The 20005-nt window shown below is 39.4% G+C and overlaps 1 protein-coding gene across 1 annotated transcript in view; it reads right to left on the minus strand.

Annotated features, from left to right (window-relative positions):
- Window positions 1-835: 835 nt before the first annotated feature.
- ANKFN1 (ankyrin-repeat and fibronectin type III domain containing 1) overlaps window positions 836-20005 on the minus strand; it is a gene marked incomplete at its 5' end in the record, with an annotated part of 36051 nt that continues 16881 nt past the window's right edge. The window contains 8 exons of the mRNA XM_010076763.1: window positions 836-1027; window positions 2820-2970; window positions 4408-4574; window positions 6494-6709; window positions 10456-10572; window positions 11182-11314; window positions 12456-12555; window positions 18316-18423. Of these exons, the coding sequence (XP_010075065.1) occupies window positions 836-1027; window positions 2820-2970; window positions 4408-4574; window positions 6494-6709; window positions 10456-10572; window positions 11182-11314; window positions 12456-12555; window positions 18316-18423 (1184 nt within the window). The remainder of the gene's footprint in view (window positions 1028-2819; window positions 2971-4407; window positions 4575-6493; window positions 6710-10455; window positions 10573-11181; window positions 11315-12455; window positions 12556-18315; window positions 18424-20005) is intronic.

The raw sequence follows: 20005 nt of genomic DNA on the forward strand, positions 1-20005 counted from the left end.
CACAAGTGAGAATGACTCCTGCTCCCAGCCTGGGTACCACATAATGAGAGTTAAATAGTTTGCAAAACCTCTAGAGTGGAGATTGATTTCATCAGAGTTTAATATTCTTCATGCATTAATTTGCACAGCGAATGCAGGAGTCACCTCTCACGCAGAGAAATGATGTGCTCAGTACACAGTCTAACTGCAGACTTCGGGGTTGTGTGTCAGGAAGATAAGAAGTCTGGCTTTAGGGCACTACAGCCATGGCCAGATGACCCAAAGGACTGAACTCTTCTAGTTCAATGACATTAGTTTTCTTTGAAGGGGTAACTTTTCCTTGGCAGACTACAACAGCTCATGTATTGTCTGTCTGAATCAGAAGGAAAAAGATGATCCTCATGCGGGAAACTCCACTCAGAGCTTTCACAGAGTTGTGAGGGAGTCAGATCTTGAGTAGGACTATCTGCAGTCAGGAACTGCAAAAATTCTCCTCTACAAAACTGGTGATTATTCTTGTGACAATTTAGAGGGATTTTTTTTTGCATCTCCTTTCACACTCCAACGTTGTGATGTTGTGTGTAATTTTTTGGTTCTGTTTTTCAATGAACATCATCTTCCAAATGAGCTTATAGACACATACTGAATAACTGTGAGCTTTGGTCTATGCTTTTGCATTTCAATAACGATTACTACAGTATATGCTTTAACCACTCTGCTCCCTCTATAACTTGTACACAGTTATAGGCAGTGGTGTTGCCAAAGCCATCATGTGATTTATTGACTCTCCACTGGGACAAGGGGGAAAACAGATACAACTTTGTGATTTTATTATAAGGAGACTGGGTTAATATTTCTAGGTGAAGCAAGCTACTATACCAAGTTCAAACATCTGAAGAGGGAGGTTAAGAAATCCTGAGTGTGGGGTGTAAGGATTATTCTGTCCTGGGGCAGTGCAGACGTCGTCTGAGGCGGGGAGCAGGAGAAGAAAGGAGACATTGTGACCCAGTTCCAACACCTCCTGTGTATACAGACGGAAGTGCTTAGCCTGTAGAGGGACACGCGCGGGGGAAGAAATAGGAGAGAATTACAACATGGCACTTATATAAACAACACCCCAAATGATATAAAACATTAAAGAAAATTTGCACGACATCAAGCTCGGAATTTTTATAAAACATAAATATTTGGGGGGGGGGGGGGCCCTAAATGTGGGTTCATGTCACTACATAAAATAAAGATTTAAAGCTGCAATGTTCCACATTAAAACAACACACACAGGCACAGCCCCCCTGAAAACAACATTTATGTTTCTTATTAGGCAGAAAATGATCACATGCCATGTGCTTTTCAAGATTATGATTGCATAATTATGTGAAAACATGAAAATGGATTCAATTAAAAACCTTTAAGATTCAATTTAGGGTTGGTTAAGAGAAATATGCGGCTCTCCCTCAACACAGCACTGAAAAGGTTTAACAAGTGCTGCAGAAAGAGAAAATGGCACACACAGGAGCTGGCCTGAGGCGGCTGTGCAGCTGCCGTGCGCAGCCCTGCATTTACCCTGGGTATGCACCGGGGTCGCTGTCCGTGATTCTGTTTACCACAAAAATAATAAAAATATAGAAAGAAACCTGTTGAATTAAAAATTCAATTCATTAACCCAGACATTTGGTCCTGAGTCATCAAAACATTTGCACGTGTGTTGAACTGCAAGGTCATGTTTATGGCTATCTCTCACGCACAACAGATGAGCTTCAACGCTGGGTGAGCTGCAGCCTAAGGAACATATAGCACAGGGATTGAAATATTTCAGTCCTTAGCTCAAAAAAAAAAAAAAAGCACAAAAGCTATAACCTCCAAGAAAATACACTAGCATAGAGACCTGTACAGAGCCCTATTGAATCAGAGTGACTGACCACAAGGCAGCACACCATCTGTCTTAATTTTGGATTTACTTGAGTCTTACTTGGCTCTTCCCAGGCTAGAAGGTGCAGCACTGATGGATTCCTTTTTAAAAGCAAAGCCTAAACCTTTCAAAATCAAGAAATGTAGAACCAGATTAATTTCTTTTAAGGCCACATCTTTCTAGCTGCACAAACAGACCTTGAAGTAAGTATAAAGATGATTTACTTCTACTTTAAGCCCTCTTTACCCTTGTAGACCAAAATAAAATGGAATTCATGTAAACAAGAAACAAACTCCTTAGCTTATTTTTTCATGAATCTTTCACATCGTAGATTATCCTCCCTGACTTCTTTATTTATTCACATATGCATTTCTTGTACCTAAATGTAAAGCCAGAAGCCAGATACCTCTCCTCACCCACAGCAATCTGGAGGTCTGGAGCTACGTGTTTTAGAAGTGCTACATTTATCTGTGTGTAAAAGAATAGCAACACGCTGTGTCTTCAGCAGGCCTGTCGTGCACCCTCACCATTACCTCCAGAAGAACAGTCAATTGTCCTGCTTGCCTGGAAAAATAACTAATTTTTTTTTTTTTTTTGCCAGCTGGGTAAAGGTGCTCACAAATACTAGTTTCATGCAAAAGTGTTTATTTGCACCTGCTTGAAATTGCATGAGTACGCTAACAGAAGCAAAATCAGGAGCTAATTGAAAATCTGTCTCTTAATCCTGACATGTTCAAATATCCAGGGAAAGAACTGCTTTGTAGAAGATGTTCCCCACCCCCCCACACTTAGAATACAAAACTTTTCTGCTTTTCTTTTCTTGCAACTGGAATATCTAATCCCTGCTTGCAAGTTACACAGTTTGTAGTTTTTAGTTGGGTTCTTAAGAATGAGTTTTTAAAAAGGTGATAAATACCACAAAGGAAAATACCTGATGCAGAGGTAGATTGATCTGTTTAAGGAGAGCTTTCACTGCCATCTGGAGCTCATACAAGAACAATTGAGTAGGGCAGTCTGAAGTATGATCCATACTTTCCACAGATTCTGAGCCAGAAAGTGTTTGGATCCATTCCCACTCATCTCTGTATGTTGAGTCAAGTTAAAATTAGAAATATAACAAAAGTTCAGTGCACAAGCAGGAATTCAGTGTATGTGCATTTGGGATCTGTTGATAGTTTAATCCTCATATAGCAAAACATTCTAAACTTGTGCAGTCCTGGTTGTTTGTGGTTAAAAAGCTAACTTTGAAAAGTTTGATTTTTTTAGCACATGTACATCAGGCTGAACATTCCTTGCAAACCTCTGAAAGTCCAACTGCCTTTGAAATATTTCACTAAGGCTTCTCATTCCAAGTTTTCTTTTTCACATAGTTCATTCCCTATCTACCACATTATTTTAAAAAGCATGCATTGGAAGTGACAGCAGTCACAATTAGCAGGAAGTTTAATTTCTGTGACAGACTATTTGTACTCACTGTAGCCAAAGAACTTCCTGGTTTGCTCGACATATATCCATTCTAGACCTGATAAACATGGGAATAATCTTTCTGGATCAAATCTTTAATTCACCATGCCCAGTATTCAGTCTTGAAAAGCAGCCAGCACCAAACATTCAAGAAAAAAAAAAAAAGTACAGGAAGCCCCACTACAAGATGAGTAATAGATGTGGCACAATTTGCTCCTAAATAAAGATCTGATCTTAAACTTCAGGAGTCAGAGATTGTTATAAACACTGAAGCACTAGGCTTCATATTCCTTCCAAAATTTTTGTTATTATTAACTACTGCATTCTGGATGTCTTTGTTATCCACATAGATATCCAGTTCCTCTTTCCTCATGCAAAATTATCAGCTGGTTGATGAAATGATAGGGGATTAAAAAGCTCCAGAAAAAAAGCCAATAAAATGTGTCCACCAGGCATGGACCAGGCAGCGCAGATAAACGCACTTGCCCAAGAGATGAGGGAAGCAACGGACAAAGAGGAGAATGGCTTTCCTGGAGCCCAGCAATGGCTGTGCGTTTGACTGAGTACGTGTTCCCAATTGCTGCGTGTTTGCTGTGGGTTAGAGTGAGAAACCAGATATTACACAAGAGAATACACAGAAAAATCACCAGCACCAACACCCCATGGTCAGTGAAAATCAGGAGAAAGGGTGACATTGAATTCACGGGAGGCTGAATCTGAGCTGCGGGCTATGACCTTCCTAAGAGATACATGGAAGATCAACACCACTGCAGAATGTGAGCGACCACAGAATACTGTCCTTAGGAACCAAAGGGCTCGTATGTCCGTGTTCTGGATGGGCCTGCAGATTGCTGGAAACACACAGGGGCACCTGTTTAGTTCAGCGCTGGTCTCTGCGATGGTGCACACCTGAGCCAAACGGTGCTGGCATCTACCACTTTGCAACAGCAAAATTACCTTAGTGTTTAAATTTGATCAGTTGTTCCAAACTTAAAAAAAAAAAAAAAAGTTCTCTCTCTACATAAGTGTGTGTAAATAAGTACATGTTCACTTACTTGGAGACATTGCTGTTGTCTCGGATTTTAACATGACACAGGACATTAGGCAACTTCTGCAACACAAGCACTTTGATTTGATCCACAGAACTGCAGAGCTTAAGGTAACCCAGATACAAACCGGGAGGGAGGCGTTGCTGACTTCGTTTGTGATAGGAAAGTATGTCCTGTTTTAAGAGAAACAGTCCTACATAAAAATATAATTTTTTTTTCCACATAAGCGGAAGAGTTTGGGATGAAAAAGCAACAAATGTTTTTACAGCCGTCTTTTTGTTTCAAAAGTTTTCCCAATTCACAAAGCATTTAAGCACATGCTTAAGCATATAAATAGTCTCTGGTAGTTTGGATGCATTTGGACAACTTTATACTTCCAGGGGGCTACAGGAGAGATGGGGAGGCACTCTTTAGTGATAGGATGAGGGGTGATGGTTTTAAGCTGAAAGAGGTGTTACTGCGTAAACCAGTACTGTCAGCAGAGAAATGCGTGCAGCGTCACAGCTTACATCTCTCAAAAACCTGGTCTGTGTCATGTGCTGTCAACAGGAAGATCTGTATGAGCATGGGGGCTGGTGGTTTGCAAAGTTTAATTAATGGCTGTGTTTTCTGAACAAATATCTTTATCAAGAAATACAGCTTAGAAGGAATGAATAATGATGGCATATGTGCTGAAGCCAGGAGACATTTTTAAGGCTCTGTATAGAAGTCCCCCAAAACTACCCTAAAAATGCTGTCTGCTGCCATCCCGAGAAATGTGTGCTTCTGCCATGGGTGAGGATTAAGACACCTGGCCTTAGGCCCTTACTCTTGGAACCACCAAATTATCTGCCAGTGCTATGCTTGGCTCTGACCAATGCAATTAGACCCTCATTTTCACAAGCACTTCATGAACAAAATACCCATTGGATGATTAAACAAGTAATACAAGAAAGGGTGGGCATTAGATAGGAATGTGTAAACCATTAGGGGAACATTTTTTCCACTAAGATCTCTGTGGAAATCTGATCAGACCTGTATTCTGGGTTTCCTAATATAAAACTTTTGCCCAGATTGACATTTTTCTACACCTTTAACACATTTTGGTACATTAAACCTAACATAGATCAGGTAAGTTTTATTGTCTTTTGGAAATTTTTTAACGTTCCTAGAACCTGGTAATGTATATTTTGATCGCCTGTCGGTTTCCGGTACGAAAAACAGTCTCTGCCCAAGAAAGTGCCTCAAATTCAAAAATTAACCACAGCAGTCATCATCTAGTCGAGGGTGCTAAAGAAGGGGCTAAGACAATGATTTATCTTGTAGTATTTTGAGTAACTATGCAACTGAGTTTTAGAGAGGTTGGCTACTGACATTTTGTGAGAAATACGTTGCTCTTACATACAGAAAACGTGTATTGTTCTTTATGGGATCTATCTACATTTAACATGAGTTTACAGACACCCTGATTCTTGGAGGGCCGAAAACTTATGGCTCTCAATGATCTTAACTAAACTGACTATGCAAAGCAGCTTCTAAGATTAATCCATACCTTTATATTTTTCTTTTTGTGAAGTCTAGGGGCATGTTATGCAGAAATTAAAGGAGGGTTATGGTCAGTAAAGAATTCTTTAGCAACTATACCAGGCTCCAAGGAACTCTGAACCCCACTGAACAAGTTTATTAAGTAGAACAGTAAGGTTTTAAACCTAGATTTAGTGTTCAAGGTTGGATGGAAAAATCTTATGGAGTATAGAAATTGTAAGTGTCTGTATAGGTGCTTAAGAACATCCCAGAGAATTTTAAAGGTTTTTACATCCCTTGCTACAGAATTCTATAGCATGGTTTCCCGAAACTGATAGAAACAGTACTGTTCTTTGCTAGGACTTTGAAGTAATTTCTTTAGAATCTCATGGATATTTTAAATATTAAGGATCTGATCCCAGACCCACTGGAAGTAATATAAGTATTTGCTTTCTATGGGAGTCTTGCCATTAATTTTATTGGGCACTGGATTAAGGCCTAAAATTCTATAAGACTCTTCCAAAAATCAGGGCTCTGGCACAGGCTTTACAAAAGCAAATAACATACAGTAAGGGAAGCAAAGCACTACCTGGATTGTTATAAGCAAGATGTCTAATGCTGTTGGCTCCTCTGGAGTTGAAAGGGATTTCCTCTGGCTTTGTAGTTTGGATACCTGCATCCATTTGCCATTAAAAAATGAATAAAGACTCTCCACTTCTCTGATAGTAACTATCAGCATATTGCCATGTCGATCCTTGATTGGCTCATAAAAAACTCTGCCTAAGTTGTGAGTTCCCAGCAAATTCTAGAAAACAAGCAAATTACAAAAATAAAGTTATTTATCATGTATGAGGAGAGTGGTATTTTTTTGAAACTTAACTTTGTGCTGACTGACATCAGTCCTATTGACTTCAATAAGAACCAGACACACAATGTTTCTCAAACCCTTGCCCTACAGTCATATCACTCAGTGGGAAAAGGAGGAGTTTTTCCCTAGGTTGTGTTTGTGGTTTGAATTGTGGATCCTCTGATATATTTGGTCCAGCAGTGTTCAGTCCAACATTTAATGGAGAACATCAGAAAGACTATTACAACCCAATGTAAAAGGAACACTGCAAAGTAATTCACTTATTTGGACAGAACTTCCTATTTTTGTTTAGTCATGCAAAGATAAAGGATGCAATTTTCAAAAGCACTCAGTGCTGGTCTAGTGGCGATTCCTTTGGTATCAATGAAGCTCTTCTGATTTGAACTCACTGGAGAGCTAGGTACTTATAATTATATATTCTACTTCCCATAACCAAACGTCAGAGACGATACAAAATTCTTCCTCTATCCCCAAATCATTCATATTGGACACTTCAAATGTTTTCTGTTAGGGTCTTTAACTATAATCGCCATTTTCTGTTCTCTGTTTTAAAATTATTCTGATTATTTTCAGCAACAAAAGCAAGAGGGCCTCATATCTGTATTGAATGTAAATAATTCTGGAGCTAAACTGTGGGGTGTGTTTGTGGAGGAATTTGAAAAGACGTGAACCCTTTTCCTTTTACTTCAGATACGAAGAATGTGCTAGACAAAACTGGCAGAAACTAACAAACTACCAGGGCAAAGCTCTCCAGGAAAATATGCGAGGATTAAAGAAAAGTAATTTTAAAAGGCTGCCCATAAAATACATATTTTGGTCAAAATCCCTTTCCTCACACAGTAAGGCATCTGCTTATAGGTGCAAACACACTCAATCCAGTGACCAGCCACTGAAGAGATTCCCAGATGTCTTAAAGAAAAATTCCTAACATTTAAAATATGCTCAGTACTTTCTGACTTTTCAAGAGATCTACAGAAGGCTGGATAGGGATGGGAGTAGTTTAAAATGAAAACTTGAATTCACATTTATCACATTGTATGTTTAGGGAAGTGCTGTACATTAACTAAATGACATTGTAAATGGATAGATTATCCTGAATTTATTTATCTGTACTTAGCAGGCAATATTTACTTATAAACTGCATTATTAAATTGTTTATAAACTCTAGGTAGTCAGCACAGTGACTGCCCTTTATGTGGCGTAAATTAGCTATTTTAGCTTTATTCATCCCTCTCCAGGGCGTACTGTTGATGTCTATATGGCACCTCCCCTCTTCTTTTTTCAACTGTTCTGCCTTTTGAGGTTAGCCTCCATCACTGATTGACACTGGGTGTCTTGAGGAGACATTTGGTATTAATCCGTGTGTCCACAGGTGGGACAGATCACTGCAGGTAGATGTTACCCATCTAGCTGTCATATTAATCACTGTGAGATACCAGTGTGTCTAGATGAAAACAGACATTTCTTTCTGTCACTGACTGCACCTTCTGAATGGCATTCCAGCACAGAGAACGGAGGTGCCTACTCATATGAATATGTGACTAAGTCATATACTAAAAAGGTTTTGTGTCTGCTTAGCTTGGCACCCTGTTACTTGTGTTTTGTTTGCTTTGGTTGTCTAGTGGTAACAACAGGCAAAATTACAGTCCCTGTTGTTTCTCAATCTACTGATCTAGTCCCTTAGCAGCTGTGCTGTCACTGATCTTTCCCATTCTGTCCTAAATTCCTGTGGAGTCAGCCTGTTAACTACCTCAATAAAAGGTATTCAACCACATAAACTTTACTGAGACCCTTCCATTGGTGGATCCCATTAGGCCACACACCGTTAGAGGCTGGCAGATCGGTGACAATCCCTATGTTCATCAGGGGACCAAGCTAACAGAACAAATGTTAAGGACAATAAATTTGCCACAAATTCAACAAAGCAATATACCACATGGACACATTTGCTATATCTTTGTACTTCAAGCTGAGCTCTTAACATCTCCAGTAGCAAATAATAACACCACGTACTAGGAATCTTGGTTATCCTGAAGTGCAGTCCGGGCATACAGGCAATGCAATCTGCACAAAGGGAGTGAAACCAAGCGAACCACAGGAATACGTGCTACCTAAGCTGAGCTAACCACACCAGAGGGAACATTCAGCAGATATCGTTAAAACTTTCTCTACTGACAGTTCAAAGGACTGACAAGCAGCTGCTGCCTGACACAGGTGGTCCTCCAATAAAGGTACAGCAGACTGGCATTCCATATATTTCGGGATACTTTGGGGAAATCAGTCAAGACAGGTGGTTGCCCAGGAAGGCTTCTCTCCTGCACAGCATGCTTTGCCAAAAGATGTAAAACAAACCCCACATGGATATTCTTAATAATGGCCACAAAGTACCTGGCTCTCATAGCTGCTATAAAACCCAGCTTATTGCATGGACTGGCAATAACAAGAGGCTTGGCCGTATGGCTAATTCATGTGCCAGGCAATATGAAGATCTTCATTAATTCCATGACTGTACTGTAGATTTTTCTGGGAAGCTTTAGTGACTTAATTCAAACAAAAGGTAGGAGAAAGTGAGGCCTGGATATACTTTTTCTGTAAGAACCATGCACGCATCTTTTTGAAAAGCAATTTTCCCACAAAAGTAAATATTTTGTGACAGTGCCTTGCAGCTAGAGATTTCATGTTATCATGAAGCCCATTCTTCAAAAGCTTTAAAATAAATGTCAAAATGTCCTGCTGGAGAAAGTGTAATGACTTTTTGCATAACAAATAGTGGATTGAGACACAAGGATTAAGTGACCTGTTCAGTACCACTCAGATTGTATCTGTAGCGCAGGTTGGGACAGAACCATCCTGAGAGTCACTGCTGTGCCTTGACAACGTGATATGAACAGTGCATGTAGTGCTGCTGTCCTTACTGCTGTGCTGAGGGGTCAGCACAAGATCTGTGCACCACTTCATCTCTCTTAGTCACTGTTTTTAAGGGTCTAAATAGGTCTCTGTCTGGTTCTCTGCACAAAGGTACATTTCACCTTAAAATTTTGTCAGCTCAATTTAGAACTTAATGAAAGATTCATTTTTATTTCCTTGCTGACAATCCACAGCAGCATAGCTATCCTGTTTGTCAGACGGTGTAGTTCTGCCCTAGAAGCTGTACTTTAGCAGTTTGTAAGTCCTGTGTGAATCAGGAGTACTATTTTGGCAGCTTCAGCAACCTACTTGTCCTTCCTGTCAGGGACAGAAGCTACCTACTGCTACAGGTTCCCATTTACCAGAGGGGAGTCCTAAATCTTACCCAGAGTTTAAATGCTTTGTTAACATATTAATGATTAATAATGAAGAGGCCTTCTAAGAGGCTTTTGAGCAGCAAATGTTGTAACTCTTTAATTCCCATTCTGCAAACCCACATCCTTATCTGTGGTCATTATATACTGGTTCATATCTGTTTGTTTCCTTGTCTGCCACTATTGTTTCTTTCCTTTCTTTGTCCTACCCTTTATTTTTAATGCAACTCCTTCACCCCAGCTGGCAGGAGAGGCTCCATATCTCATTTCACTGTAGATGATCATGCTGCTCCAAAGAACAGGCCAGTGGGGAGTGGTGAACCATAGGACAGCTGGCAGTACTGTCCCGTAGAGATCAGAAAGTCACCGAGTTAATAGCTAGAAATATGGGGTGCAACCAACCTGTAGCTGTGCTGCTGCTGAAAGCATCTTTTGCCTGGCTTGGAGGGCTGTTGATGAGGACATGGATACAGACATGTTCTGCCTCAGCCATCTGATATCGTCCCACATGCAAGACAACTGCAAAAATATACCCAGTTCAATCAGTTTTTTGTTCTCAGCATTTACAAAAGCAGAAATGAAACTAAAAGCATTTTGGACTTGGAAAAATCAGTAGATATTGCTCATTTGGAGTTTCTGCTGATGGCAATGAGTTGCCTAGATAAACAAGAAACAGATACTGAGTCAGACACAGAAGTTGTTCTGTGAACATCATGCACCTGTTTCAGTTGCTTTTTGTACTACCGATTAACTGTTCTTTGGGGTATAAAAAATAGTATGAAGATTTATTGAACGATGACATAGCCATAATACCGACTTTAAAACTTCTAGTTATTTCTTTAGGCTTTTCTTCAAATTTTTCATAAAACCTTTGTGTAGCCAAGCAGCAACCATTTATGTAGAATCATCCATTTAAGAGAGTTAATTGTGCCACTGTCAGTGACCCAGTCAGAATTTAACCCATATAGATGGTTTGTGAAAATTGCATTTTAACGAGTGAAAGGTAAAGCACGTCACCATTTAGCTGTTTAATGATATCATTTCATATATTTGGAATGACGAGCTAAGGCCTGTGCATTGCTAGCAACAAATTTGTAGAAGCAATATATTAGATTAGGCTCCCGTTACCTTTGTGAACCAGAGGAAATCCTGCGTAATTGAACTGCTGTGAGAGTCATCAATTTCCACAATTGGGATTTGATCTTCATTGGTTACCAATAAATTGTCTTTGTAAAAAAAGATAACACATAAGTAGAGTCCCCTAAAGAAAGAAGGAAACATTGTCAAACGCCTTTCATGTCTGTTGACATCCGCACCAAATTTTAGTCAAAGAAACATAGATGTTAAGTTCTGAGGAGTCAAATCAAATAATCTGATCTTAACTTCTGTGTTATATAGACCACGCAACTTCAGCCAGTGAATTCTGAAAAATATTTGGGAAACTTATCACTTTAGATGATGTGAGACTACAGGAATCCAAGAAATTATGAATCAATGCAAGCCACTGGCATAAGTTTTAGTAAGAATTTTGCCAGAGTAAACAGTACACAATGGAGGCTTTATGCCCTTTAGAAATTAGAAATTTTACCAAAAATTTTTTATCATTAATGGGCTTAGTTCTGCCCTCATTTACTTCAGAGTAAATCTGAAGTAACTCAATTGAAATCAGGTGGGTTATTATGGATTTACATTAGCGTAACTGAGTGTAATTTGGCCAGCATATCTGCAAAACTGTTTATAGAGATCATTCCTTTCAATATTTACCCTTGCAATTACTTACATACATTAAGTAGTTGCCTTAGGGAATTTAAAGACTCAGGAGAGCTCTTCTGAAAGAATCAAACTCTTATCAAAATACAAAGAAAAGGCAAACTGAACACTCGTGGCAATGAAAGAAGAAAAAATCCAGCATAAGAACTTCCATTTGCTAAAACAAATTATCAGGACTGAAGGATGCTTGGGTGACACTGGGTTGCAAATCAGCTAAAGATGTTACAGAATTCTAGGTGTGTTACTTGTTGCCAATGGAGTATTAAAAGATGTTATCTGAGCCCTGCATTTTATATTATGAATGAAATAAATACCATAGTTTCATTGTTGAGCAGCAACAGAGGCAATACTTCCAAAATGCCTCAGCAAGTGCAGTTTGTGTTTGCACAGAATATTTCACTCTGTTGCAGTTCAGCTCCCTTTCCAGCAGCAGCAATGAAAAGATGCTGTTGATTTCAGCAGATTCTTTTCCTATCAGCTGCACCAGTCTTACACAAATGTTATTTTGTCAGGTTCATTCTCACTGATTGCTGTTTCACTGGTAGTGGAATCTTCACATATGTTTCTAAGGTGCTTTTCACTATTACATAAGAGCAACAACTGCTAGCTACAACTCAGAACGAGTGACAAACCGTTTCAGAGTCTTCACAAACTTGTTCGATGAATGGAAGAGGTGCTTCAGGCTTCTGGAAACTGATTGCTTGCGACCAGCATTCTGCAATTTAGAATTTTCTAAAATGGAAAATAAAAAACAAACCAGACCCGGCACTTACATTTCAATTAGTATCTCATAAAGATACTCATAAAGCTCTCTCAACAGAAGAATTGTATAAATTCAAATATTTGCCCAATATTCTAAAAACTGTGGTTAAATTTTATACATTGTATTATTTTTCCCTTTCATGAATCTGACTTAATGTCTTTCCTTCTCTCGTGCATGGCTTGAGTTTCCTTACAAGCCAAAGAAAAATCTTCCAGTGGGAACTGAAAGTTGCAAACTGTGAAACAGCTGTGTCCACCTGGATACCTGTGAGCAGATGTGAGAGGGTATGCCAATAGATGGCAGTCGGGGACACACAGGATTGTACAATGATTTTAGTATTGTCTGTTGGTGTTGTCCACATATGGCATTTAAAAGGAATGGGTGCTTAAAACTCTTTGGGTTTTTTTGCATTGTCTTTTGCGATGTCCCTCCTGTTTAGTGCTGTTGTGAGAGAAACAGCAGAAACATTTAATTTAAAAAAAAAGAATTAATTCTTCAGATCTTTACTGTGATCTGAAAAGAAAGATAAAAAGAAAAATGTAACTGTGAAACTGCATCTCAGTTTTCCAGGATCTGCCTGTTTATTTGGATGAAGCATGGATACCCATCCAGACTAAAGCGTGAAACGTTTTGAGGGACACCCTTCTCCAGTGGGGGAAAAACATGACTCATGAAGAACTATTTGCTGAAAACTTCTGATCAGTCTGTTTAGGTGTTCTCAGAGTAACGGATTTCCCGCTTACCTCCAAGGCAAAATAGGAGGTGTCTGTCTGCATTTCCCTGGTGAGCTCTAAGTTTGAACATTTAAAGAACATCTAAATGCTCTTGTCAAAACCCCATCTGTGGAAGTGCTCAACATATTTTTAAATGATGAATAAATCTGCACCGTAATTTGCACATTGAAAGCCACAGGAAGAAGACACATTGTTAGCAATAATTACCACTCTGCTGAACAGCAAGTACAAAGAGAACAAGGTTCTATCGGGGGTGAAATCATACAGTTCAGATGTATGAGATTTATTAGGTCATGGAATCCATTGCCTTTCCAGTGCAAACTTGTTCTCGGTGGCATATTCTCCCATGTGCTGCTCAGTTTAGTTTTAACAGACTCATCCGAATCCATGACTGCTCCTTTGATACAACTGATCTTTGTTTTCTTTTCCTTTTAAAAAAATTCGTTTTTCTATCCATATATCTTCAGATAATTTGTATTTTACTGTGAACTTTTTTCAGTATATCGCAGTAATGTAAACCAAATGCTACATGAAAACTCCTGTCTTACTGTTTCCTTCTTCCAAGGTTAAGAACGAATTAGGAATGTAAATTTCATTCTAATTATGCAATTTTTATTTTCTTCTATATTAAGGATGGAGGGAATGGAGGAGGAAATTGCTGTAGGCAAAGCAACGTAATTCTGTATAAAACACCCGGAGACTGCAGCATTGAAATGAGCGGGCACATTACAAGTGAAATGTATGTTATTGGGCTATTCAATGGTTTGGGTTTAGTCCACAGCTTTGCGGAAGCCAACAGCAAAAGAAATAATGTAAAACTAGATGGGGTCTGTAAACTCTCCTACATTGCCATTTGCTTTTGTTTTACCATGCAGTGTGTCTAGAAGCCAAAAAACATGGAGCTGAGATTAGAGGATAATTTGGATCTACAGGAAATGGAACTTTGTCTCTTATTTAATTAACTAATAAATAACATAGAGTAACCTTTATAGAAAAGCATCAGGAGCAACAAAATCATTTTGTATTAATAAATGATAGAGCGAGAGAGTTGTGAGCTCTTTTAATAGAAGCTCAGGAGTGAACAAATAGGGCCAAGATTAGAGAATTTCCAGTGATTAGATTTAGATCAGAAGCATTCAAACCTGGATTAAGTAGACAATTAACTACAAAGGCATATTTACACCGTTAGCAGTTTTTCTCGTCTCAGGTAGGATATATGAATGTTTCTTTGCAGTTCAGTTGAATACAGCAGATACTCAAAAGCAACATAGGTTGGTTGTGGAAGAATAAGAGCAAAGTCGCATGCTCAGGCTGCTAGTGTGCAGCTGGGGTCTCTGCTCTAGAGGAATGTCTGTTATGCTATGCCATTTCTCTGAGGAGGAAGATCATCTGGAATTCTTTGTCCTGTCACTAGACAAACGGCTGCCTCTCCTCAAGTGGGGCAGATGCGAAGTAAATGGAATGACCTCAGTGCAAAATTATCTGAGATTTTAGCCCACAAATCAGACAGCTTGTGGAACAGCTAAATATCATTTAGGGTGATGCTGAATAAGGAAGCACACTAGCACAAGATGAGCTAGGTCCCACTGAAATCCTAGTGGAGGGCATAAAATAGGGTTTAGAGTTTTCACTAACTGTGTAACCTCATGAAAATACATCAAATAGCTGGAAACTTGCAGACAAATTCAAACTCAATTTAAAGCAGTGCTGAGGACTGACACTGGGATCATGTGCATGGAGGCATAATTCCACGCAGACGTTAAAGACATAAGCAGTGTCCAGACACTTCAACAGCTTGAGACTGTGATAGATTCTGTAGTACCTCACCTCAAGGTGGGATGTCTTTCAAAATAAAATTCTGTATCTCATGAAGAAGCTGTTGGCATGACAGTCATATTACCAAGTGGTATATTTCAGATTACAAAGTCAGGCTCAACAGCCGAAATTGTAACTTCTTAAATTCCCTACCTAAACTTCTCAGTCTGTGGCTTTGGCTCTGGAGCCTGCTTTTATCTATTCATAAATAATTACAATCTAAACATTTTAAACACCCTGTGGAATCAAAGATCCTTCTCTTTGTTAAATGCAATAAAACTATGCGCTCTACTTGTGAACCAAATTATAATTAGAACATTTTTATTTCACCTCTGACTTGTCTAGTAAAATACGTTTCAACCAAATTTCAGAAAGAAACTATCTGCTAAGCATTTTCCTGATGAGCTGGGTTCCTCTCTTAATGAAGCATCATACAATTACTTAATCTAGTCCAAATTGCTTAGAAAGAATAATCTCCAAGAAAAAAATACTTTAAAAATACATTTGAAGTATTGCCAGGACATACAATTGTAGTAACTCAGTTATGATGGTCTGTAGCATGGTATTATGAAGACAAATGGATGACTTGTTTGTAATCATCAGGGTTTTCCAGAAGATTAAAGATATGAAAGCAAAACTTCCTAAGTAATTCCCTGGGAGATTTCATCATATCACAGAGCAGGTTCAAAAGCAACAGCTGATCTAATCCCAAAAGCTCTTAAACTCACTGTACATTCCAATGTATTCTTCCTGGTATTTTTGTGAGCTTCTTTTCTTCAGCCCCTGAAATGCAAAGCATAGGGCAAAAGGCAGGCTGCAGCGCAAAGCCTGAACGAACAGACTTGGGCAAGAGATCCGCCTGGAATCTGGGCAATTTAACACTCCCGGATCATGCTGGAGCAGTAGCACACAGCCTTGCTCTTCTAGCTCCTCTGTGTTCGGAGGCTTTTGCCTATGGAATCCAAGTAATCTCAGTCCTTTTAGAATGCTTGCCCTCTCAGTTCTTTCCACCTCCCCTAATTCATGCAGAGCTCCATTCTGCTCTCATTTACAAACCACAGCAAATCAGGGGTTGTAAGCAGATTCAGGGATACTCTATGAACAATGTCCAGCTATGTACTGACATCTCTTAAACAAGTGAGGAAGACAGAGGTTACAATATTAACATATAATCAAAGAGGAGTGTGGTAAAGAGAAGCATGGTAAAGAATGGGCGAGTGCTTGGACAGGTCCTCAGCTGATGTATAACAGCATACCCATGCTGTCTTCTGTCCTTGTCAGTTGAATCATGCTGATTTACATTAATTAAAAATCTAGCTCAGGCCTCTGTATTATATGAAGTGAAAGCCATTATTTGGGCTTTTCAATCATATACAGCAGCTTGTCTCAGATCCTTGACCAAACTGATCAGATTTCACTGAGGTTGATAAATACCAGAATCAAATTTCAGAGTCAAAGTGATGTCATAATTCTTACTCTTTCTGCAAACTCTTTGTCTGGAGTCTTTACCAAATTACTGACATACAAGGGATTGACATCAGTCATATATTGAAGGCAAGTTCCAAAGACTCTCCTATTTGTTACAATCCTGATTGATCCAAAATATACCACTGTGCGATGGTAGCATTATGAACAATAAGGAGATTTTTATTTGGTTGGAGGCAAGGGTGTTGCTCACACCAGCTCTACAGCATGGTACTGCCACATCTAAGCTCCCACATCCTCTTCCAGACATGCAAGAAAATGTTCAGAGCTAAACAGATTTTCTATATTGGTGTTATTTATTATTTAAGGAAAAGGAGTTAGGAAATCAACAACAGAGTTGTCTGCGCTTAGCTTTGAGACTGGGGTTAATTTCTGGAGCAGTGGAATTTTATAAGAACCAGGCAGTGGTGTCAGATTCTCAAAAGGAGGGATTTTCTGCATGTTGTTTATAGCTGCTTCTGTTCTGGGCTGGTATATCAGTAAAACAACTTATACCAAGAATATTCTGAGATATTCCATCACTTATTCCCTGTTGATCTGAAAGACCTGCGATATGCACTAACTTCAGAAAGGAAAAACTGTGCCCTGGAAAAAAGACTTCTCTAATAGCATGACAAAGCTATGTACAAGATAGAATACATCATCTATATTGTCAGTACCAAGATCACCTGGAAGTGATAATGCTTGTATGAATTTTAATTAGAGAAACAACATTTTCTTGCAATATCTCCTTTTCCTTTCCAAGCAACACAGCTGAATAGTTTAAGTTGCTATGGTTACAGTGGGTTGTGGCATACTGTGGATCATCGTGATAGTGATAGATTTGCATGTAAAGAACAAAGGCCACATCTTTCCATTTCAGGCAGATGATTGTAGCCCTAAGTAGTTCTATGATTTTAAATCAATTGATGCTGCTTGACATAACAGTCATACTAGATGAAGAAAAATGAGAACTTCATGGTAGTTCAAATTTTCAGGTTAAAATAAGTTCCTTTGCAATGAAGCATTATTCCAGTTAGAAGTTTATTTTAAGAAAATAGTACTTTTCAACAACCCATATAGAACAGGAGTTTTTGTATATGCTTTAAAAAGAATGCCAAGCTGTTGCCTTGGCTCTTGAGCTATTAAAGGCACAGTCTGTTTCTCATGAATGAAGAGCAAAGAGCTGGCTGAGATTCGAACTCTCTCCTAGTTTTGAGCCATTCAAATGTAGCAATCTCATCTTCCCACTGCATTGTGCAAGTATTTTTTGTTACAGGTTGGCATCACATCCACTGGAGTACTTAGTGTCTTCCATTTGGAGGCAGCCAAGTCCCCTCTTTGGATCCAAACCGCATGTTAACTCTCTAAAGTATTTCTTTATACGAAAAAATAAAAGGGAGATCCTTGAAACATTTTAGTGGAATCCTACTTGAAACTAATTTGTAGGAAAAAACAAATCAATAGGTGTGTAGGGTACAGAGGGAGGAAGGGTGTGTCTGTACTTGTGTGCATTCTAGCTTTCAGATGTTTTCATCCAAATAATTTCAAGGGTTAAGAGCAAGATAGCATGCTAAAGTGATTCCAGATGGGCCAATATTAATATCTTTCTCTTCCTGATGAATGAGAAGGTATGACCTAGTTAGGAAACTGCTAAAATTACAGGCGCCACAGAGGCTTCAGCTGGTGCCCTACCACATAGATATTTATCCTTACCTCTGCAATTATAATGCTGATGAGCTGCTCGAACCTGCTGAAGGAGACGTTCCAGGGCCTCAGTGTGTCCCCTGTGCCGTGGTTCTCTTCCACTGCAGTCTTTCCAGTCTATTGAACAAAGGAAATAAACAGAAATGAAACACAAAGGAGCAGGAGAAGGTTTTAAAATATTTTCTTGCCTCTGATATTTCTTGGCTTCAGAGGAGTTTTACATCTGGGCACACGGGAAGAAATGGCAGTTGTTTTCATGTCTGCTGTTGTTACTTGTACAATGAGTTTCCTTTGCCTTGTGCCAGCTAGGTAATTAATCATAATGATTATTAACAAAGAGCTCACAATCAGCTCCTGGAAGTGCCTGTAGTGACTGACTAGACAATGGCTGTTTCTCTTCAGTACATAAATGACCTCTGTTACTGTAGTGTCAGAGCTGCTCTCAGCTTGTACTGTCCTGACACCCTCAGTACCTCGCTAAGATCACCCTACTGCTCCTTCTGTGTTTTTTTGAGACACCAGAATGATAAATGACTCTCCTGCAGTTATACAGGAAAACGACTACAAAGCAGAGAATGAACATCTTCCTACATCCAGAGCTAGCTCTGTAGCCAGAGAAACATGCTCTGAGTAAAATCACTCCTGAAAATCTGCTCCCAGCAGAGGCCTTAACAAACGCTGGCAGTTCCTGCCCTGGAGTCCACGCTCTGCTCAGCACTGCACTCGTGAGGCAAGAAGCTGCGGTTTCTGTCCCACATACCTTCAACCTACAAAAGACTGTTCTCACTCATTTGCTGCTAGCTACAACCTCAGTCTTGATTTTAAAAACCAGGCAATCTCATCACAGATAGGAGAATGAAGATGTGTGCATCAGAAAGGAGCTTTTTAATTCCAGAATTGTCCATTATTTTCGTGCTTTCATTATAATGAGAAAAAAGTATTGCAGCAATTTCCTGACTCAAAGTAATGGTGGTCAAGGTATTAAGAGAACTGTCTGCAAGGGAGACGTGCTTCCATCTTGCTGGCGTAGAGGCCACGTGTGTATTCACAGCCACCAACACACAGCTTGCTCACTCACTAAATACACAGATCTAGCTTCTAGGGCAAGTTTGGAGTCAAGCATTCCTTCCAGTGGGCTCACTGTGCCTGGGATATAAGTATGTATTTGCTGCTATTTAGTACAGCAGCTAGAGTAAGCCCAATGGAAGGGTGGAAAGAGAAGACATTTGCTCTCCTGATAGCCTGCAGGCAGTTGTAAGAGCTGCAGAGTGGCTGTCCTGCACGTTGTGTGCCATTGCAGAGGTGAAGGGCCAGATGCATTTACAGCTCTGTGCGGGGAGGCCAGTTCTTAGATCTCTGGTGAGCAGCCAAGAGGAACCAGCTGAAACTCACCAGTCTCAAAGGGCTTTGGTGTCGTCAAGCTGGTAGAGTTTCAAACAACCTCATGATTTCTCTGTTTCAGTAGCTTCCAAACTTTTTGAGCCTCCAGATTGCTGACTACCTTAAAAATGACATGGAAATCAGATGGGCTTCCCTCATTGTCCATCACTTATCTGCTAATTCCTAAGCCTAGAAATGTTACTATCTAGTAGGATTTCACAGACCAGCTCAGCTGCACAACACTGGCCACCACTTTCCAGGCTGTGACTGTGTATGCTTCATTTATTTATTTATTTATTTATTTATTTCACTCCTGGAT

The sequence above is a fragment of the Pterocles gutturalis genome, unplaced genomic scaffold (genome assembly GCF_000699245.1).
Source record: "Pterocles gutturalis isolate BGI_N339 unplaced genomic scaffold, ASM69924v1 scaffold49401, whole genome shotgun sequence".
Taxonomy (NCBI): Eukaryota; Metazoa; Chordata; class Aves; order Pterocliformes; family Pteroclidae; genus Pterocles; species Pterocles gutturalis.